At 58.2% G+C, this 22,066-nt stretch overlaps 1 protein-coding gene across 7 annotated transcripts in view; it reads left to right on the top strand.

Annotated features, from left to right (window-relative positions):
- Window positions 1-19,051, top strand: part of NOL4L (nucleolar protein 4 like) — a 129,462-nt gene extending 110,411 nt beyond the window's left edge. For 6 of the 7 annotated variants that reach the window (XM_079944150.1, XM_079944151.1, XM_079944152.1 and 3 more), the window contains 6 exons: window positions 5,635-5,903; window positions 8,270-8,455; window positions 8,535-8,726; window positions 8,930-9,052; window positions 9,491-9,692; window positions 14,112-19,051. In XM_079944150.1, the coding sequence (XP_079800276.1) occupies window positions 5,635-5,903; window positions 8,270-8,455; window positions 8,535-8,726; window positions 8,930-9,052; window positions 9,491-9,692; window positions 14,112-14,332 (1,193 nt within the window). In that variant the 3' untranslated portion in view covers window positions 14,333-19,051. The remainder of the gene's footprint in view (window positions 1-5,634; window positions 5,904-8,269; window positions 8,456-8,534; window positions 8,727-8,929; window positions 9,053-9,490; window positions 9,693-14,111) is intronic. The other variant, XR_013831508.1, reaches the window with a different exon arrangement.
- The last annotated feature ends 3,015 nt before the right edge of the window (window positions 19,052-22,066 follow it).

Here is a 22,066-nt window from a genome sequence, read left to right on the forward strand (position 1 = left end):
CTGTGCCCAAGGTCGGGAGACGGCGAGGCTGCGCACCTGCTCCCCCGGCCCTGCTCCTCGGGCATGGCTTTGCGTGCGTGACTCCCTTAAATCACATTTTTTTGGAGAGGGTCGGGAGGAGGAGAGAACTAGGAATGGATCAGAGCCCAGCGTGCCCCAGCCTGGGATGTCGATGTTTCTCCCTCTTTCTTCTTTGCCCACACGGTGACAGGCAGGTCTCTGGGCCAGGGCTGTGCGGGGCGCTGGGGGAGGGCGGGCCCTGCAGCCAGCCCCTCCTGGGGTTGGGGTGGCCCACAGTGAGGAGAGGGCCAGTGGAGGCTGCATTCCCTCGGGCGCTCCCGGGGGCAGGACCGTGGATTACTCAGAGACCAAACCAGGCACACGTGATGCCACCTGCCTCCGGCCAGCTTCAGCGGTTGAGGAAATCATTGGCTCCTGTAACCAGAAAGTCCAGGGCCTCCTTTGGCTTTGGGCACGGACGGATTTAGGGGGGATTCGTCTGTGCCAGCTTGTCAGCCCTGCCTTCCGGGTGAGGGCCTCCCTGCTGAGTGGGCTCAGCGGCCCCTGTGGTGAGGGGAGGGTACTTCTCCCCCGTTGTTTCTGCAAAAGCCCCTGGACTGACTTTCATGGGTCGAGCTTGGTCACATGCCCACCAGGGATCGCTGTGATGGGCTGTGCTGACTGGCCGGGCCTGGGACACATGCTCACCCTGGAAGACTCGGGGTGCCCTCACCAGAGGAAGGGGTGTGGTTTCTGGAGAGGCAGGAACGATCCGGGGCAGCTTACCGGGGCGCTGGGCACAGACCATAGGCGTAATATGTGAGATGATAAACACTCTGAAAAAAACGGGTAAAGGGGTCAGTGTGTCAGAGTGGGGGCAGGGAGGTCTTACTGAGAAGGTGACCTTTCAGCAAAGCCCTGGAGGGAAGGGAACTCGGAGTGTCCCGAGAAGAGGGAACAAGGGCAGAGGCCAGGGCACACAGCCAGAGCGGGTGACAGCGGGGGTGGGGGGCTGCCAGCAGGGCCCAGTGGGCCTGGGGAGAGTTTGGCTTCAACTTGGGGGTTTGAACTCAGTCCGTGGACTGTGGCCGGGTCATCACCACTGCTTCGGGGGCCTCTGGACAGATGCAGCCGCTGCCTCGGGGCCTCTGGACAGACGCAGCTGCTTTTCTTCTCCTCAGCAGCCCTCTGCCCTGCTTTGGTCAGGGGTCTTCAGCCCTTGCCCCAGGGCTTTCTCAGCATTTTCCTTGGAGGCTTGTCCCAGAAAGCCTGCCCTGCCTCCCACCTGCCTAGCACCCACCCTAGCTCCACCCTCCCTGGGGTGAGACCCGCAGCGGGTGGTCCAGAACTGGGGCCTCGATGGCCGCTGCAGTCAGAGGGGCTTCCCAGAGGAGGGAGGGGTTGCAGGGGGAGGTGGGGGGACAGGAGGGGCGAGAAACTCCAAGGCTCTCTCCAGAGCCCAGTGTCCTCTAGAACCTTATGTTTCGTTTTTTGCTCCCTAGAGCATGAGCTCCAGGACAGTGACCACCCCCATCTTTTCACCTCCGTGTCCCCAGTGCCCCACACAGGCCTGACACCCAGTAAGTGTTCGAGAAAGGAAGGGACGAGGGCAGGAACAGCATCTTCCCGGCCCTGTCCCTCTCCCACCTCCCTTTACCGTGCCCACCTCAGATTTGGCACCGAGCTGGGCTCCACGGGGCCCCCGGAAGCCCACAGTCCAGCCTGGAAAAGCCACGCTCGGGAAGCACGTGCGTTACCAAGTGAGAAGGCCTGGGCGGGGGCAGGGAATCGGGGTGCTTTGTGCCGGGTGCTGTCTACTGACATGGCACCCACTTTGAAAGGAGGCGAAGGGGTGTCTTCAAGGATACACAGCCCCGCTGCATTCTGCCTAAAGCCCATGGCCTCCCTCGTCGGCTGGAAGTGGACCCCAGGTTGCAGGCAGCCCATGAGCAGGTTAAGGGTGGCATGTTGGGGGCGGGGGGAGGCACTTGTGACTCACCTATGCCCCAGAGGAGGGCTCTGTGTGTGTCACTGGGTCTCCCTGACCCCAGATGCAGAGTGGAGGCGCGAGAGGCTTGGCCCGTGGATACATGCGGCGGCAGCAAATGGAGCTTGTAAACTGGAGCCCGCTGGCCTACTCAAGGACTTTTGCTTTGCTTTGTTTTGGGGGAATTTTTTGTGGTGAAAAATTTGGTAAAACATAAAATTTGCCATTTAACCATTTTTAAGCGCACAGCGCGGCAGCGGGACACTGACGATGTTGTGCAAACAGCACACGTTATTTCCAAAACAGAGTTTTCATTACTCTAAACAGAAACTCTGTAACCATTAAGCAATAACTCCCCATTCCGCCCTCCCCCAGTCCCTGGTGTCCCCTCATATACTTTCAGCCCCTCTGAACATGACTGGTCTAGATATTGCATGTAAGTGTCCTCATTCAGTATCCGTCCTGTTGCTTCTGACTTATTTCACTTAGCGTAACGTCTCCACAGTTCATCCGTGTTATAGCATGTATCAGAGTTTCATTACTTTTTATGGCTGAATAGTATTTCATTGCATAGATAGACCACGTTTTGTTTGTCCGTGTGTCCAGTAAGGTTTTTCAAAATGTGAACAATGTAAGTCAGTCACCGGTATTTAAAAATATGGACATTTACATAATGGTGCATATTTCCAGTTTCTTCTAAAAACTTGGAATGCACAGCTACAGGGGGTCAGGGCTCCTGGCCTCATGGGTCTCATCTGCCCAGACACTTCCCCTATCAGACTCAGGCGGCATCTGCCTACTCGGAGGGGCCGTGCCACCATTGGAGCCAGTGCCTGAGGTGCACAGCCCTGGGGTGAGGATGTTGGCAGCTCAAGAGTCTGGGCCAGCACCCTGGGCTCCTGAGCTGGAGGGCCCTGGGAACACACACACACGCACACGCGCGCACACACACGCACCCGTGCACACACACACCCACGCGCGTGTGTCCTCACAGCACCCGAGCCTCCTTCATGCTCATGCCTGGAGATGCACAGGGCAAGAGGGTCCATCCTCCCTGGAGGGAATCTGGCCAGGAGGCAGGCAGTCAGGGTGCCACCTCTGGGCCCGTTCCTGGTGTGATGCTGCAGGAGGCCGTCGGCCTGACGCCCGTGCTGAGCGTAGTGACAATTGGCTCTCTCTGTGCTTGGTGTGGTGCCCATTGACCCTCCTAGCAACCCCTCCTTCCAGAGGAGGAAGACAAGGCCCTCTGAGGTCAAGCAAGTGGCCTTTTGGGGGTGGTGCCAGGATGTGAAGTCACACCTGCAAGGTGAGCTAAGAATGGGCACCGGCCAGAGCTCAGAGGAGCTCAGACGTTGGCCAGGATGGGTGTCAATCCTTGCCCTTCAGCTCCTTGACCCTGGCAGAGACTTCTGAATCCCGGGTGCTGGGGCTTCTCTGGCAACGGGCCCAGCCCTGGTGGGGAGGTAGGCAGCTCTCAGGACTGACCCTGAGCCGCTGAAGGAGGCATGAAGTATCCCTCGGAAGGATGGGTACCAGGCTGGGCTCGGAGCTCTCAGTACCTCCTTCCTAGGGACAGCGGAGGAAGGAGGCCTGCTCTGAGAAGGTAGCGTTGAGCCAGGTCTTGAAGGTGGACTGACATTTACTGAGCTGGAAGCAACGTGGCAGGCAGGCAGCAGAGCCCAAGCAGAGGCCTGGAGGTGTGAGGCTTCAGAAGTGGCCCAGGATAGTGGGACCTGGGCTGGGGGAGGCTGCAGAGATCGTGGGACCAAGAACACGCCCGGCACTCTTGCCGACTCTTCTTGGGCAGGCTGTGGGGAGCAGGAAGGTTAGGGAACAGGGGAGTGATCATTAGACTGGTGCTAGGAAAGGGTGGGGTGACCGAGGGGAGCTGGGGTGCTGAAGGGGGAGGTCGGCCAAGGAGGCTGGATGGGGTGGGGGTGGGTTGGATGTGGTTTGGCAAGTTGGTGGCCCATTCACTCTCTGTGTGTTTCAGTAATGTGCGTCTGTCCCCCCAGGAGGGCTGGCATCTGGGTCATAGTCACTACTTTGTTTCTCAGCCTGGGACAGAGCCAGCACGCAGTAGGTGCTCAGTAAATACTACTCACTCTACAAAGGTCTAGGTTGGTCGCTGGAGACACTGCCAGAAGAAAACCAGACCCATCTGTGATTGAGGAGGAGGGGATGGGCAGTGAGGTTCCAGACGTAGCAGGGCGGCTAGCCTGGGGACTGTGGGATGTAGCTGAGCAAGGCGTGGGGGATCTTTGGGGTGGCTTTGTGTAGAGCCTGGAGCTGCCCTGCAGGAGGATGGAGAGAGCAGTGACTGCCCAGAGGAAGAGGGGCAGGAGGGGCATCCTGGCCCAGGGGACCTGCGGCAGCCGAGGGGGAGGGGTGCCATGGCGCGAAGGCCTTTCCCATCCCCCTCTGCCCTGGGCCCTGGCTGCTTGATGGGCAGCCCGGCCCCGCCCCTGGGCAGCCGGGAGGCCAGTGATTGGTTGGCGAGCTAGAGCCGCTTGGTCACCATGGGGACGCTCGGAGGTGCGCGTGCCCAGTGCCCAGCACCAGGAACTAAATCTTCATAATCTGCCGGCTGGGAGGGTGGGGGTGGGGTCGTGCGCGACCCTGGCCTGGGGGAGGGGGTGGCCTGGGAGGCGGTCAGGGCTCACAGTGGCCGCCCCTCCCCCACCCACTGGTTACAGGTGCAGAGCCGCTTGGGCACCTGGGCGCCACCAGGAACCACGCGGTACTCACCTGACAGTGACCCCGGGAGCTTGAGCGTAGCTTGGGCCTCTGCCTTCTCAGCTGATCAAGCAGGAGGCTGGGGCAGGGTGGGGAAAAGGGGCCTGGAATTTATCTGAAGTGTCTAACCCCCTAGTTAAAAGTTTGTCCTCCTAGGTCCCCCAGCAATGCCGCGCTGTCTGCAGCAGGGGGCGCCCTCCACAGGGCTTTGTTGGGCTGTCACTTCAGGAAAGCAGGGATGGCCCAGGAGGTGCCAGGGATGCACCCGCAGCCCTGGCTCTGGGTGTTCAGTGCCATGTGGCCGTGCACCAAGGGCAGATCTCTGTCTGCACAGGCTTGGCCTGGGCGTTTTTGCTGGAGGGAGTGACTAAGGGGCAGGGGTGTCACAGTGGAGCCAACCTTCCTCAGGCAGAGGATGGAGAAGTTCGAGGGTCTGCTGTGGGGAAGGGGTCCTGTGGGGAGAGGGTGTAAAGGGGGAAGGCAGTTGTGATCTGGAGGAAGAGTGGGGCACTGGCCAGGCCCCATGCAGCCCCTGGCATGTCCGAGGACCTCTGGACCTGCGGCAGGCAGGTCACACTTGAGGCTGCAGCCACTCACTCCCTGGCCCCCGAAGCTGGATAAGGCTTTTGTGGGGTGGAGGGCAGGAGGCATGCTCCATGGCCGCTCCGCCCTGATGGCCCCAGTTTCTGGCAGAGGGACCCTGCCCCCACCTCAGGCTGGGGCAAGGCCAGCCTCTTGGCGCCCCCAGCAGGGACAGCAGCGCTCACTCGCCTCCTGCCCAGGGATGCTCGCGAGGACAGCACAGGGCAAGTACCCGCTGTGGCTGCCGTGGCCACGTACCTGGGGGGAGGGGGGTCTTAGGGGCCAGCGGGTGCTGCGGTGGAGCCTCACACCCAGGCCTCTCGTTTCAGACGACTCCTCCTCCGAGAGCGGCAGCGGCAATGGCTCCTCCACCCTGAACCCGTCCACCTCGAGCAGCACACAGGGAGACCCCGCCTTCCCCGAGATGAATGGCAACGGCACCGTGGCCCCCGTGGACTTCACCGCCACCGCCGAGGATCAGCCCATCAACCTGTGCGACAAGCTCCCGCAGGGCTCGGCGCTCGGCACGCCCTCCTACCCCTCCGACGCCGATGGACTGCGGAGCCGCGTCAAGTACGGGGTGAAGACCACCCCCGAGGTGTGTGGGGCTGCGGGCTGCTGGCCCGCCGGAACTGGGAGCCTCTGCCGCGCCCGTACACGGCAGGGCTGTGTGGGGCTGACGTGAAATCACGCGTACCGGGGTTGTGATACCAAGTCAGGGTGGTAGCCGTGGCTGCTCTGCTCTCATTGTCCTGGGGAGGCTCTGGAACGGGAGACCGCTCAGTTGACCTCGAGCAAGGCCCTCACTTCTCTCAGCCTCCACCCCCATCTGTGAAGTGGGGTTGTTGGCCTCTGCCTTGGTGGACGTGGTGGGTGACGTGTGGCCTGGCCCCCTCTGCCTCCAAAACAGTCTGCTGTGAGGAGCAGCAGCAAGTGGGCTGCATTCAGCGCAGAGGCCCAAGGCCTCACGTTTTCTCGCTACTCTGCATGCCTGTCCCCATTCTACAGATGGTGCAGAAAAAAGGTGAGGCCTTTGTTTGTGGCCCCAGGGATGCGGATGTGTGAAACTCAATAGACCAGGCTAATGGAGGGTGGACAGGTGCCCCACCGTTTGGCGCTCCCCTACCCCTCCCCTGTTGCTTCCGAAAGCCATCTCCGGGCCACGGAGGTCTTCTGCAGCAGTGCAGTGCGGCACCAGGGGCGGGAGCTCTCCCGGGGGGTGTTTTCTTCTGCCCAGGCTAGGGGGGCCAGAGGTGCCTTCTCAGAGCCCTACACTCCTGGGCTGCAGCTACGGGCCCCTGCACAGGTTCCTTCCCCTCCCAGGGCCTGTTTTCTCTTCTGCAGAGGGTGTGGGGTGGGTGCCAGTGCTGGCTTCCAATGACGTGTCTTGTGGGAAGGTTCTGTACAAATGAACGGTGTTCAGTCGTCACTGTGTGTCTGAGCCCAGGCTGAGGGACAGGTACTGGCCAAAGCACTGTCTTCCCTTCTTTGACTGGGTCCCAGGGGCAGGCACAGCTGCTGCCTCAGCAGGCAGAGAGCCAGAGGGGTTGAGTTTGCCACCGTGGCCTCAGGCCACATGTGTGGACCACGGAAGTGAGACGGGAACACGAGTGCCACCGATAGTTCTTCTGTCTCCTCTGACGCTGGCAGAGGATTGGCCAAAGAGCACCTGGGAATGTGACTTGCCCAAGGCGCCTTTGACCCTCCGTCGCGAGTCTGACACAGCCCAGTGGGAGGCCAGAGAACCTGGGTGTCCTTTCCCCTTCAGAGTCTATGTGTGGATCAAGAGATGGGCACGAGGCCAGGGACCCTGGGAGGGCTGACCCCGGTGGGTGTGGTCACATGGAGGCTGGTGGTGGCAGCTACCGTGGGACAGGGCACCAATCAGTGTCTGTCTTTATACGTTTGTCAGCAAGAGCTGTATGTCGTCTGGGCCACTATGTGGCCACGTTGCAGGGTGTGATCCGCGGCTGTTTGTTTCCTGGGCCTGACTGCCTACTAGATGCCCACCTCCTTGAGGGCAGGGACTGTGTCTCCAGGACACTGCTAGTCAGGGTACCACTGAGTGAAGTCAGGACTGGACAAAGCCGCAAACTTTCTAAAAGGCAAATGACAGTGGTCCTCGGGGAGCCTTCCCAGAGTACGTGCAGCAGGGGGCAGGAGACCGGATGGGAACTGAGCAGTAAAGGATGAAGAGGATGGAAAAAGCAGAGAGGAGAGTGGGGAAGTGCATTCCCAGGAGAGCTGGGGAAGGGTCTTGCTCCAAGAGGGGCTCAGGGGGTGGGTCCCTTCTCTACTGCAGGACAAGGGGCTGTGCCTGGTTCCCAGTGGGCTGTGCCTGGTTCCCTCTCCCCTTTCTACACACGCTCTGCATCAGGGCTCACGGTGACTTCCAGGGGTGGCGGCAGACAGGAGAAGCCCAGCCTGGGAGCTGCGGGGATGCCCTTTTGCCTGATGGGCCTGTCTCTTTGGCTGGTTCTTTCCCAGCCCATCTGTTCCTCATCCCCGACAGACAGCACACTCACTGCTTTTGTGACAGCTCGGTTGTCAACTCAAGGTTGCAGCCCCTTGGAGACCAGGGAGGGAAACCCCAAAGCCAGAACAGATCTTGGCACAAGCAGGAGAGGCTGGCTGGTGGCGGGAAGGAGCCCTTTCTGTGTTTGCCTTTCCCTCGTGCGATGAGGCACAGCCTGGCGTGGGCACTGCTGCCGAGTAAACCACTACCCCCTCCACTGAACTCCTCCGGGGCGCCAGGCCTCTGCATGTGTGGTTGTGGGCAGTCCCTCCTACGCCGCCCAGGGAGGGGCGGCAGCATCACTGTCCCCGTGTCACAGGGGAAAGGGGCAGGAGAGTGACTTGCTCAGGGCCTTGCAGCGTGGCTCACATGGCATCTGGGTGTGCTCGCCGCGCCTGCCCGCACACTCACCGCGGCCTGACCCTCTGCCCCCACCCGCCCTCTCTCAGTCCCCCCCCTACAGCTCAGGGAGCTATGACTCCATCAAAACCGAGGTCAGTGGCTGCCCTGAGGACCTGACGGTGGGCCGGGCCCCCACAGCAGATGACGACGACGATGACCACGACGACCATGAGGACAATGACAAGATGAATGACTCCGAGGGCATGGACCCTGAGCGCCTCAAGGCCTTCAACGTGAGCGCCCGCCCGGGAGGGCTGGCTGGGGCGGGGGCTCAGCCAGGCCAGCCCTTCCCACAGCCTGTGTCTCCTGCAGATGTTTGTGCGTCTCTTTGTGGACGAGAACCTGGACCGCATGGTGCCCATCTCCAAGCAGCCCAAGGAGAAGATCCAGGCCATCATCGAGTCCTGCAGCCGGCAGTTCCCTGAGTTCCAGGAGCGGGCCCGCAAGCGCATCCGCACGTACCTCAAGTCCTGCCGGCGCATGAAGAAGAACGGCATGGAGATGGTGAGCCCCAGGCCTACCAGTCCCAGGCTCCCCGCACCCTCCCGGCCTCCTGGGCGCTTTTCCCACAGCCCTCCCAATACCCCTGGAAGCAGGCATTGTGGCCCCTCGTTCACAGAGGAGCCCAAAGCCCAGTGCCACCCTGCCCACCTCTAGGGCAGGGTCCCTGTGCCCTAACACTGGCTCCATCCCCATTCTGCCTGCAGACCAGACCCACACCTCCCCACCTGACCTCGGCCATGGCAGAAAACATCCTGGCAGCTGCCTGTGAGAGCGAGACGAGAAAAGCAGCCAAAAGGATGCGCCTGGAGATCTACCCGTCCTCTCAGGTGCCTGCTCGCCGCCAGCCACTGGGAGGGTGTCCTCAGCCATGCCGCAGATACTGCCACGGCCCCCGGGTGCAGAGGGAGCAGGGAGGGCGTCCTCAGAGGGGAGATGGAGATGCTGGGGGGAGGGGGGCGGCGGGGGGGAGTCAGAGGAGCCCAGACACAGAGGCCTTGTGGACCTAGGAAGGGAGTTTGGACTTCATCCCGAGCCCTGAGAGTGTCTTCAGCCGGGCAGGAACAGATGAAATCTGCCCTGAAGATAGATGAGCACATGGGGGGCTGGGGGAGGCCCTGGGCAAGGCAGCCAGGGGGAGAGGCAGAGTCCTGCAGGTCCCGCGCCGGGTCCCGGCAAATCTGGGGCCACCACCCACCCCCGTCCAGGGACCGTGGTCAGGGCTTGCTGCCCCTGTGGTTCCCCAGCGCCTCCCTCCCGCTCTGCAGGACGAGCCCATAGCCCTGGACAAGCAGCACTCCCGGGACTCCGCAGCCATCCCCCACTCCACCTACTCACTGCCAGCCTCCTCCTACTCCCAGGACCCTGTGTACGTCAACGGTGGCCTGAACTACAGTTACCGTGGTTACGGGGCCTTGGGCAGCAACCTGCAGCCCCCTGCCTCCCTCCAAACAGGAAATCACAGTAATGGTGAGTGTGGGACACCAGGCTCTGCGGCTCCCTGACCAGCTGCCTTGGGAAGGGGGCGGGGCAGGCGAGGAAGCAGCAGAGGCGGCCGGGAAAGTGACTCCTTCTTGGCACAGGGACCCTCCCCATCTCATCATCTTAGCCAGTCCTTAGCTCGGAAGGCAAGGTTAACAGGAACAGCGTTCCACTCCTTTCTTGCCTCCCCGGAGGCTTGCTGGGCCTCTCCCTGGTCCCCTGCCGCTGCCCCACACCCCCTCCACGGGCCACTGTGTGCAGTCCCAGCCAAGGCCCCGTCTCACCCAAAATGACCAAGTCTCAGTGAGACAGTCGCTGGCCCAGCTCTTGCAGAGTTGATGGCAGAGCCAGGATTTGGTCCCAGGCAGGTCACCTCCCTCTCCAGGCCACCGCTTAGGACCTCACTTGTGAGATGAAGGTTCTTCTTTTTAAAAGCATTTCTTAGTTTTAAAAAAAAATTTATTTATTTTATTTATTTTTGGCTGCATTGGGTCTTCTTTGCTGTGCGCGGGCTTTCACTAGTTGTGGCGAGTGGGAGCTACTCTTTGTTGCGGTACGGTGCGCGGGCTTTTCGTTGCAGTGGCTTCTCTTGTTGCGGAGCACGGGCTCTAGGCGCGCGGGCTTCAGTAGTTGTGGCACACGGGCTTAGTTGCTCTGTGGCATGTGGGATCTTCCCGGACCAGGGCTCGAACCCGTGTCCCCTGCATTGGCAGGCAGATTCTTAACCGCTGTGCCACCAGGGAAGCCCCGAGATGAAGGTTCTTTCACCTAGGAGCAGGGTCCCAGCGCTTTCTGCTGCACTGTGGGGCCCCATCTAGGTCACCTGGGGCAGTGGTTAGCCGTCTGTCCCCCCACTCTAACCCCAGGAGCTGGTGATCCCCTAGGTGCCCCCTGTAACTCTGCCCAGGTGACTCTGATGCAGACGGAACACAGGCCAATATTGGAGAAACAGTCCCCAAAAGATACAAACCTCCCAATGGAGCTAGGTGCTGCCCTGAGTGCGGACCTCAGGCCCTGTCACACTGAGGCCTGGGTGGCAGGTGCGGCAGGGGAAGAGCGGGTTCCCCCGGTGAAGGGCAGCCTGGCGGCCTCCGGGAGCTGGCGGGGTCAGGTAGGGGTGATCCCAGGGCCTCTTGAGCCAGGTATCTGGATTTAGTTCTGTGTGCAGCGGGAGCCACAGATAGGCTTTAACCGAAGGAGGCTATGAATGTGCTGTCTGCCCTTGTGGTGAGATTTTAACGGGGAGGACAGGAGGCAGAAGCAGTGTGCTTCGGGGGTCGTTCAGAGGCGAGAGGAGAGGCTGGGGGTGACAGCAAGTTGCCGCTTGACGAGTAGGTTAGAGGAAGGTGCCGCCCGCAGGCCAGGGAATTCTGGTTCTAGGTCTTGGCTGAGAATTCCTCTCAGGCCCTTGTCCTTGGCCACGGGAGACCCCTTACTGTTCCTGGGCAGCGATGGAGGCGGCTGGTCCCTACCCATGGCAGAAAGCCCAGACACCCTTGCTCACCTTGCCCCCCACCACCGGCAAGTACGTGCGGGTCCCTGGAAGATTCCTGCCTGGGCTTAACTTCTCATCCTTTCCTAATGCCTCTTAACCTAAAATAAGAGGCTGCCTGGCCCTAATCCCTGAGGCTGAGGCCAGAGTGGCCAGCTGCAGCAGGGGTGAAATGGCTGTCCCAGGCGGGCTGCTTTCCTTCCAGGAAGGAGCCTATCTGACAGCCCTGCTGAGTGGGGACCCTGGTAGAGCGGGTCTGGAGACAGGTGCGGGGCAGGAAGTTAGAGCCCCCCCTGTTGCGCATGGGGAGAGTGCTTCCCAGGGGGCAGGCGATGGTGATAGGCCCCCACCTGGTACCACACAGCAGGGCCTGTCTCGGGCCGCAGCTGCCAGGGCTGCTCCGGCCTCTCTTGAGGGCCAGGCCTGCCGCCCTCCCGCCCTGTTCACACTTGCCAGAGAGGCTTCAAGAAAGGCCACTAGCTCTGCCCCTGTACCTCAGTCTCCCTGGTTCCTTAGAGGTGGGTGGTGAGGTCACGGAGGCCGAGATCTGCTCGCTGACCTCCTGCCTGGGGCAGTGGCGTCCTGTGAGCACTGGGTTTGGGTCCAGCAGTTGGAAGAACACCACGGGCAGTCCCAGTCCCAGTACCTTCCCAGCAGCAGCCCTTAAACGAGGGTTCAGTCCATTTGGCACCTTGGTTGGGCAGTCGTGTTGGTAGCTCAGAGCTCCTCACTTACGTCGTGGGTGGATCCAGGTCAGCCCAGATAGACTCAGGCTCTGCCTGTCTTACCTGGGGTGCAGGGCAACTCGCACCTGCTCTGGCCCCTCTAGCAACCACCTGGCCACCTGAGTGTCTGCCTGTAACCAGAGCCCTGGGGGAAGAGACGGAAGGCCTGCTCTGAGCATGGGAGTGAAGAGGACAAGGCTTGGGGGCGGAGGGAGGAAAGAGAGGAAGCCCAGGGCCGGCTCACACCCATGTGGCAGGCGGCTCCGGCCTTCCTCTGCCATTACAGCCAGTGTCTGGAGGGGACCAAACCCTGCCGCAGCCGGGAGCCAGCGCAGGCACCCCTGCCTGCTCCCAGACTATCCCAGCAGCACCCACGTGGGGGTCAGCCGCCTGCTTGGCTGCAGTTCCCAGCAATTCACAGCCCCAGTCCTTCCTCCTGTGTTTCATTTTAACGGACTTCCCTCGACCCTCAGTTCCAAGGATGTTCCTTAGCAGGCCAGTTCCCAGGACCTCCTGCTTGACGTCCCTGTTCTCTGATTAGAGAAGAAATAACCCCACGTGACAGACTGTCCCATCTAGATTCCAACTTCCTTCCCCAGCTTCCTTTTAGCAGTAGTCGAGTTTCCATAATTTCTCCCAAGATGTTACTTCTGGTCTATATGTCTCCAGTGACAAGGGCTTGTCCATCTCTGTAGCAGCATAAAAACTATAGGGAGTTCCCTGGTGGCCTAGTGGTTAGGATTCTGGGCTCTCACTGCTGTGGCCCGGGTTCAGCGCCTGGTCAGGGAACTGAGATCCTGCAAGACTCATGGTGCGGCCAAAAAAAAAAAAAGTTGCTGCCACTGTAGGTGCAATAATGATTCAAACTGGCTGGTAACTGAGAACTGCCTCACACACCCTTGTACGATGATCTCTGCTTATGGGGGTTGGGGGCTGGGCAGGGCACAGGGAGACGGACCTAGCTTATGGGGGTTGGGGGCTGGGCAGGGCACAGAAGGCCTCCCAAGCAAGCTTCCGCCCCCACACCGCCAGATCCTCTCCTTTGGCGGTTTTCTTGCTGAACACCTCGAAAGAATGCTCAAATTCCGGGAGCTTCTGTGTCTCCTGGAAGCCCTTTCCCAGTGGGCCTCCGTAGGCCGAGCCGCACCGAAGGGTTCACCAGCGTGGCTCAGCCCAGAACAGGCTCCTTGTGCTGTAGCTGAGGGCCGGGGCCCAGGGAAGGTAGGAATCACCCACGGCGGGGTCCGGGCTCGCTGACTGCAGAGCCACAGCGCACCCCATAGAGCCGTTTGGGAAAGGTGGAGAGGAGACCAGGCCTGGTGGCCCCAGCACACACCCCCCGTATGTTTCGGTAAGACTGCAGGCTCCCTCTTCGTTGCCACCGTTCAAGGGCAAAGGGGAGGTGATTTCTCCAGAGGGCCCCTCTGGGTCCTGTCTGACCTTCCGACCTTCACACACCCACCCCACGCTCCCCCGTCCCACCAGCATTAATCTTCCACCTCGCTTGGGCACAAGAGAACTTCTCAAAGGCAAGGGGCTTCGAGGTGCTGCAGCCCATCAGGAGGAGGCTCAGCCCCCAGCGCCTCCCTCCACCTGCCCTTCCCGCCGCTCCCGGCAGGGCACGCTCCATCTGGCCGCTCCAGCCCCGTCCTCTTTCCCAGGCCCAAGCAGGGCAGCCCAGGGCAGCCAGCCTCTTTCTTGCTCTTCCCTGGCGGCAGCGGTTGAGAAACCCCTTCCTTGTCTCATGAGGCGCACCCATGGGTGCTTCTTTTCCTGGCCTTCTGGGGCTCCAACTCTGGACTCCGTCCAGGGCTTTCCGCACCCTGTCCCCCTCGGGGGCGTCGGACCCCCACCTACCGGCAGTGTCTTGGCCGCCCCCTCCCCCGCCAGGCCGCCTCCTCCCCGGGAGCCCAGAGCCCGGAGCGCGGAGGCCTGCCTGACAGTCCTCAGAGAGCAGCCGAGGTGCGATGAGTGCCAGGGAGCTGGGCTCAGAGCGCTGCCCGGCCCGAGGCCAAAGCCTCCCCCCCGACCCCAACGCAGGATCACCCTCGGGCTTAACAGAGAAGCCCACGTCTTGTCTGCAGGCCCCCTTCTAAGCACTGGGGTACAACCGTGGAGACAGACGAGGGCCTTGGGCCCCCACGATAGGGGAAAGGGTGCCCCTCCTCACCCTGGCTCCCCTCCTCACAGGGCCCACGGACCTCAGCATGAAAGGCGGGGCCTCCAACACCTCCACCACACCCACGCCCACGCCCTCCAGCAACAGCACCAGCCGGACCATGCCCACCGCCCAGCTCAGCCCCACCGAGATCAGTGCCGTGCGGCAGCTCATCGCCGGCTACCGGGAGTCCGCCGCCTTCCTGCTGCGCTCAGCAGATGAACTGGAAAACCTCATTTTACAGCAGAACTGACCCAGCAGCACGTGGAGTGCACTACCCTAGGGAAGGAGGCTCTCCCAGCCGCGGACCGGCTTCCCGCCTCACCAGTTGGTACCTTTTGTTTTTTGAAAGAGGTGGATGCAGAAGAGCTGTTTCTAGCCACACTCCAAGCGCCTGAGACTCTGGGCACAAGGACACTTTTTTTTGGAATCTCACCACACGGGTGCTCTGACCTGCTTGGAAGAGGCCAACGGGGCAGCTTTGGAAGGGCTGGGGCTCCCCCTGACAAGGCGCTGGGGCCGCAGCTCTATTTAGAATCATCTTCGTGGACCCTGATGTTAGAATCCCACCCCCAGATAATTACCTTTCAAGTCTTAGGTGAGCAGAATTGCATATTTATTGAGAAAAACAAAGTGGACCCTTTCTTCCTCTCCCCTTAGTAATTTATTTTTCTGAAAATGGATTCTTTTGTGTTTGTACAGATTGCCAGTCTGTGTCTGTCTGATCAGAAGGATGTATCCCTGTGACCTAACATTCCATATCACTACACTGGCGCGGGCTGGGGGCCGGCAGGGCTGGGGGCAGCGGGGGCGCCGGGCTGGCTGTCCCTCTGAGCGCCCAGCCCCGCCAAGCAGGAGGACCTCACCCACACCCACTACAGAGCAAAGACAAACAAAAGCGGCTCCCCCTCCCCCATCCCACAGACGCCCCAGTCACACGGTCACCCGTATTCTACCTCACACTCCAGCGTGGGCTTTTCCAGGATGTGCCCTGAGCCTGTTCTGAACGGCTGTCTCCCACCTCCCCCACCCAGTGTGTCTGCCTGGGAGGTAAGTCCAGAGGGGAGGCCAGGAGCTGGATGGAGCCCAGGGAGGAGCCCCTGGCCCCAGCACTTGACAGGACAGAGTGCTGGGGCACAGGCAGCCGGTCAGCTGGGCCCTTGCCCTCACCCTGCCCCCAGGGAGCCAGGTCTGAACACTTCTCCGCACAGGCCCTGGCCCCTCGGACAGGGCCCCCGACCCCACCCCCCTCATTGCTGCAGGGTGCGCCCCTGGCTGTCAGGAAAGGTGGACCGCAGCTCCTGTCCCCTGCCCCCGTGGCTGGAGTAAAGGGGCCATCAGCAGAAGTGGAGAAGCCACCTGGGTTCTCCTAGGACCAGCCCTTCTGCAGGGGCCAGTCCTGGAAGAAACCCATAATCCCTGGAGTGTGAAAAAGGGCAAAAAGAAAAGGCTGGCCTGGTTTCCTTCCTCCCCGATAGGCACTTCCTCTTGCTCAGTGCAATACCTACCAGTGCTGCTAAAACCAGGGATTTGCCCAGACCTCACAAGGCCCACAGGGCCTCTCCATGCGACACTCCGTAGCCATGACAGCAGCCCTCTGCTGCCTGCCCCTGCCCGGAGCTGGCAGAAGCCCTCTGTTGCCTTTCCGCCCTCAGAGCAAAGAGGTCCCATGGGAGCCAGGGCCGAGGGGACCCTAGGGTCGAGAACCGCTCGACCCCAAAGCAGGCACCCGCCCCTTCCCAAACCAGCTTTTCTGCAGCCAACTGCCTCCTGGCACTGGCAGACCACCCTCAGGAGGGGTGGTGAGGGGGCCCCAGCGTGGATGCCTCCCCCTCCTCGGATCCGCGACTGAGCTACGGGCCCCCGATCCAGAAAGTCTGAAGGGCAGGGGGTCCTGCCCCCTGCTTGCTTCCAGCCCCGAGAGGTTGAGGGTGGCCTTTGCTCTCCCAAGTGGCCTCCAGCACCCCATGCAGCCACACCACCTCTGCCTTCCATCTGACCAGTCCCCAGGCTCCAGCCAGGGCCGGGACGCCGAGACCCGCCGTCAGCACAGCACAAGCTCCAGTGCCCGAGGCCGCTCCCACCCCCCCAGCGTCCACACGTCCCGCCCCCATCTGCTCAGTACTACTCGCGGACGTTTGAATTTGTGTAAATATTTATTTTTGTGTGTGAACAATACTACAAAAAGTAATCAGTAGATCTTTTGCAAAATGTTACCCCAGGCAATTTGTGAAAATCTTAATGTTGAAAACTGGCACAGACAATCGCCGCCTTAGAATTCTCGACATCAACTGCTTCACATGTCATTTCTCCTCCCGGAGGCAGTACCCAAGCCAGTCACAAACGGTTAGCTTTTCTGAACGCACAGGAGTGAGAAAGACTGGGGAAGGGGCTTCCGCCACCACCCGCACAAGGGATTAGATCTGAAGCTCAGTATAAGCTCCAGTGTGAAGTCGTGTTTTTCTGAGTCAAGCTTGTCCTAACTAACTGACCACCTTCAGCGGCCTTAGCACCGCGATAATAAGAGTGTAGGTTCAGTGTGCTTCAAAGAGAAAGGAAGCAAATGATGATAGTGGTCAAGGTCCACTGGGGCTCCCAGAGCCCCTCCAGGACAGTGGATCCCGTCACGTTGACCCCACCTCTTGGGTGGGCTCCTTCCTAGTGAAGCCCTCGTGACGGCCGAATCAGGAGCAAGTTACTGTGTGGAAACAGGATTCCATTAGCTAGTTCAGTCAGGGAACTTGTTCAGTTTTGCTTTTGTTTTAAAAGATGCAGCGTCAACCCCATCCCTCTCGTCCTGACTTGGAGAAGCACCAAGGAGCTGGCTCTGCTGAACCCAGCTCGCTGCTGTCCCCGCCCACCCCAGGGACCGCTTCTCCTAAAGGGAGCGTCCAAAGCCCTGCCCCACAGCCAGTGCTTACGGAGGGCCTCAGGGCACAAATTGATCATTCGGGATCCTACTTTTAAGAGGTAATGCAAGAATAGAATGTATCAGTTCCAGAGTCTTTGCAGGGGGCTAACTAATCCCACAAGGTTGGAATCAGAGGAGAAATGGGAATTTGGTCTTAGGGGTGGGTCATCGGGTAGACCAGTGAGAGTACAACCCATCTAAAACTCATTTTGCAGTCACCACTCAGTTTATACCCAAGGACAGTGTTGAGGGGGAGGGGGACCGGCAGGGGGTTGGACAGTTTTAGAAGATTTCAAACCAACAGGTGGAACCCAGCCATCCCTATTCCCAAGGGCCACTTATGACTCCAGGGGTGGTTATAGGATTAATTACCAGTTCATATTCAAAATGCTGCTTTGAACTCAGAGGGTTGATACTTTTAATTTGTAATTTTTTGTAAAACTTTTTACAAGATAGTAAAGTATTTCACCAGAATACCAGTTTCAATCCGTCCATGGTCTGATTTTTATATAATTTAGTGGTGCTTTAGAAACTTTGTTTTTGTTGTTTATGAGCTAAACAGCTCAGTCCTTTTTCGCCTGTATCTACCTAAGACCAATGTGAACCTTTGTATTTTTGCTCCTAATTTTGGACTCAGTGAAAGTGTACTGTTTACATGTACAGATGCCCCGGTCCCTGTGTGTCCTGCAAGACTCGCTCCTGAGGAGGAAGGTGCACCTCAAAGCTCATCTGCTTAGCAAAGCCACAAAACAAAAACCTCTCACTTTTTACCTATGTTTCCACCTAAAAACAAAAACAAAAAACCTACACCACACAGAACTCAGATTTGCTGAAAAATACTTTTCTAAGCTCAGAAAAATCTCCATGCAGCAGATGGCCCATATGCCTGTGTCATATGGTCCATTTAGGAGCAGGGCTCAGAAGGGAGACTTCCTACCGGCTGCAGGTGGGACACTGACTGCGTGGACTCATGAAAAGTGAAAGTAGGACTTGGCTGCAGAGCCGGGGGTGGATATAGCTCTTCTCCTGACAGCCTGGGAATGGGAAGGTCACGTTGACTCATGGGAGCTTCAGGGTCAAGCCACCCAAGATTTAGGGACAACCCGAGAGGTTTCCAATCCCCTGGCATAATGTAGACACGTTGGGGAAGAGTGCAAGTTCCTTACCTGAGATGAGTTTTAAGACTTACCAATGCAGATGGTATGAGCATTTCTTCAGGGTCCCCTGGAGGCGGCTCATTCATGAGGCATCACCTCTGGGGAGGGGCAGGGGGCTCCGGACAGTAAGCAGATGGCACGAACTTTTAAAGATGACTCTTTATTACTTAATCAATGGCTTCACCTCTAAATTATATTTTTACAGATATGCACCTATGCAACTTAACGTGGCTCTTCTAAGCAGGTGAGGACTTCCTCCTCAATGCTCTATAAAAATTATTTGTGTTCTATATAGTGAGTTTTTCCAGTAAATGTGGCTTAATATTTTAATTCTTAGAATGTGTCTTCTCTATGTGATGCAACTAAATTCTGTTTTGTTTGTGGAATGACTAGCACAGGCCAACTCCCTCTCCCCTCACTTAACAAAAGACCAATGAGCTGTTAATCAAGCTGTTATCTCCATGGTATTACTTGCTAAATGCACTGATTTCATAAGTATGTGGAATCCTTTTTCTTTTGAATCTGTATATCATATATAAGACTGAATCTACTTAATAAACACTGAATAACAAACTGAATGCTTTATTTCCACTGTGTCCTCTCAACAGCAGCACTGCCAGCCAGTTCTGTTCCCTCCAACTCTAGTTTGGCACTGAGACACCATTCTACCAGTAGATTCCACCTTTTTTTTTTTTTATTTATATACTTACTATTTTTGGCTGCGTTGGGTCTTTGTTGCTGCCCACGGGCTTTCTCTGGTTGCAGCGAGCGGGGGCTACTCTTCGATGTGGTGCACAGGCTTCTCACTGTGGTGGCTTCTCTTGTCACGGAGCACAGGCTCTAGGCACGCGGGCTTCAGTAGTTGTGGCTCGTGGGCTCCAGAGCACAGGCTCAGTAGTCGTGGCGCATGGGCTTAGTTGCTCTGTGGCATGTGGGATCTTCCTGGACCAGGGATCGAACCCCGTGTCTCCTGCATTGGCAGGCAGATTCTTAACCACTGCACCACCAGGGAAGTCCCAGATTCCACCTTTTCCTAGCCAATAAGCTAGCACACAGAAGGTCCTTAGTAGATTTTCTTGAACACATGAACTTGTCACTTTTTTTGGCGCCTCACCCTTCAGAAAGGGAAGGAAATGGACCTTTCCTGGTTCTCGTCAGGTGCTCAGCACAGGCACACATCATTTTGAAATCTCACCGTTGCCTTCCCAGGGAGGTGCTCTGGCCCCGCTTACAGATGAGAAAGAGGGCACGCCGGGTGCACACCTCGCCTGGATTCAGCCAGCGCCCAAGCAAGGTCTTAAATGCAGCTGTTTCCCGGCAAATCGCCCTCTTTCCACTCCCGTCCGCCCAGGGCGCAGCTCTTCTGAGACTGAAACCAAACTCGGGCGGCTGGGAAAACCGAGGAAACACCATCCCTGGTCCTGAACCGTCAGGACTTGACACTCCATTCAACCCAACACCTGGGATCCCCTTGAAGGAAACAAAAGGGCTGCTTTTTTTTTTTTTCAAAGACGTTTACTTGTGTGCAGACTTTTTTTTCATCCTGCATTCAATTTAGGTTAAACTTCGAGGAAAACTTTCAGGAATGTGACTGGGGCCAAACCTGATTATCAGGAGTTTAAAATCAACTCTGAGTTAAAAGCATAGATGTAATTACCAATTGCTTGTATATACACACCCCCACACACTATGTGGCAGTCGTTAAACTTTTTTTTTGTAATGGCAGAAGAACCTTTTTTTGAAATGAAATTCTGTGCAGTAGCCAAATATATAAAACAGGTAAAGGGAGATGGGCCAACAGTTTGAAGACGCTGCCCCGTGGGAGCCTATATACCCTGGGGCTGAGATTCGTAAGAAGAGGAGCAGGTAGTCAAAGCACAAGGTGACACTTCATCTCAGATGCAGGTAGGGACCCAGAGCAGCAAGTCCTCAGTGATGCCATGACAGTGCCTGTCCCACCAAAACTACCACTGCTGAGAGTCACCGAAGGACCACAAACTCCCCCACCTGGGACAACACAGCCAGAGCCCGGGCCCACGGCACACGGTCCGCGCTGGCCCAATGGAAAGCACTCACCTCCAGCTGAAGCCGCAGCCAGCCGCGGGGACACTGGGATCCAAGGAGGAAGCGCTTGTGGACAGAGGAGGGCTGCTTGGTCCCGGCCCAGCTTCTTTAAATGGAGCTCCAGACCACCGGTGTTAAGTGTAGAGGACGACGTCAAAGGGGACGCCCCCATGGAACAGTCCGATCAAGGCTACTCAGTGGCCCAGCAGGCGAAGCTCAGCTTACTTGGTGAGGAGGGGAGACCGTGCCTGTAGCGCACTTTTAAATCTAAGTGCACTAGTGAAGGTCAGTAGCTACAGACTGTAGGATAAGCCTTTGCAAAGTCCTCTCTCCCCTCTTTTGTATAAACCCAGATTTTATTAGGTTTATTATCAGCCAGGGGGTTCTTCAGTGAGGGGCTCCAGCTGCTGGCGGGGCGGAGGGGGTCTCTTAAACCGTCTGAAATAATACAACTTGTGTGTGCATGTGCACGTTCCTGCGGGGAGAGGGTCCAGAGCTCCCACTGGACTCTCAAAGGAGCCCGTGTTCCCAGAAAAGTTAAGAATCATTGCACTGACAGCTGTATTTTTCTTACTGTCATCCTTACAGAGCTTCCGTCTATACCTTTTGGTTGTTAGAGATGCTCATTCCAGGTTTTCAAAATGATGCACAAAGAGGAAGAAGCACAGGGCACTGTCACCATTCGGTTTCAAGTATTAACCTCCAGGGTCACAGAGCCTACCCTCTCCATCACTTTAAATGGCACACACACACACACACACACACACACACACACACACACACACACACACACACACACACACACACACACACACACACACACACACACACACACACACACACACACACACGGCAACACAGCCCGTGCCGCCTTCTCTCAGGGCACAGGGCAGGCAGACGCTTTGGGCTTTGGTCCCCGAGGCCGGAGGGACGTGGCTACTCTGTTGAGTGTAAACACACACACACACACACACACACACACACACACACGCATCCCTCTCAAGCAGGGTCTGACTTCCTCATGAGCAGGTCGGACATGAAACAAACGGGTGACACTGTGCCTGGCCAGTAAGACAGCACTTTCCAGATTCTGAAACAGCAGATTTCCTTGTCCTTTGGACCATGAGTAAAATCAGCCTCTCCTGCCAAGTACTCAGTCTCTACACCCAGGACTATGCACTCAACTGTAGCGAGGGGCTGAAAGGCAGATATCCACTCAGCTCGCACCAGCCCTCAGCACGCCACACGGGCCCCCCTCTCCACGGCTCCTCCCTGGGGTGAGGGTCAAGCAGACGCCAGGAGCCTCTCCTGTCTCGGTCCCACGCGAGCTAACAGGATGGGGTACTTCCTACGTGCCGCACACTATGACTTTATGCAGTAGCAACTCTCAGCCCAAATCAGTGATGAGAAAGTTGCCGGGGGCTTAGTGACTTACCCCAACCACTGAGCTGGCAGGCGGCCAGGCCCCCACTCTCACCCAGCGCACGTTCCACCTCCCTGCTGAGATGCAGTTGGCAGTCAGGTCCCAGCCCCGGCTTCCAACACATTCTAAGCTCCTGCAGAAGTAACTGGGCAAACAGATTCCATGACATGAAGGCACACGTACACATCACCACCACCAGGCAGTTACCCAGGCACCACAAAGCCACCTGACCACGACTCCTCTACCCGCACCTCGATCAAATCGCAGCACCGCAAAACGACAGCTTGCACTGCCCCAACACATGTTCCAACGCACGCACGTAAAATCTACTTTCTCCAGTTCACGGGAAACAAATTAATTAATCTTTAAAGTCAAGCCCTGCAGTCTGTCATCCACTGAGGCTCGTCAACCAGCGTCAGACCCCATTTCGGG

Source organism: Stenella coeruleoalba, assembly GCF_951394435.1.
Source record: "Stenella coeruleoalba genome assembly, chromosome: 15".
Classification (NCBI taxonomy): domain Eukaryota; kingdom Metazoa; phylum Chordata; class Mammalia; order Artiodactyla; family Delphinidae; genus Stenella; species Stenella coeruleoalba.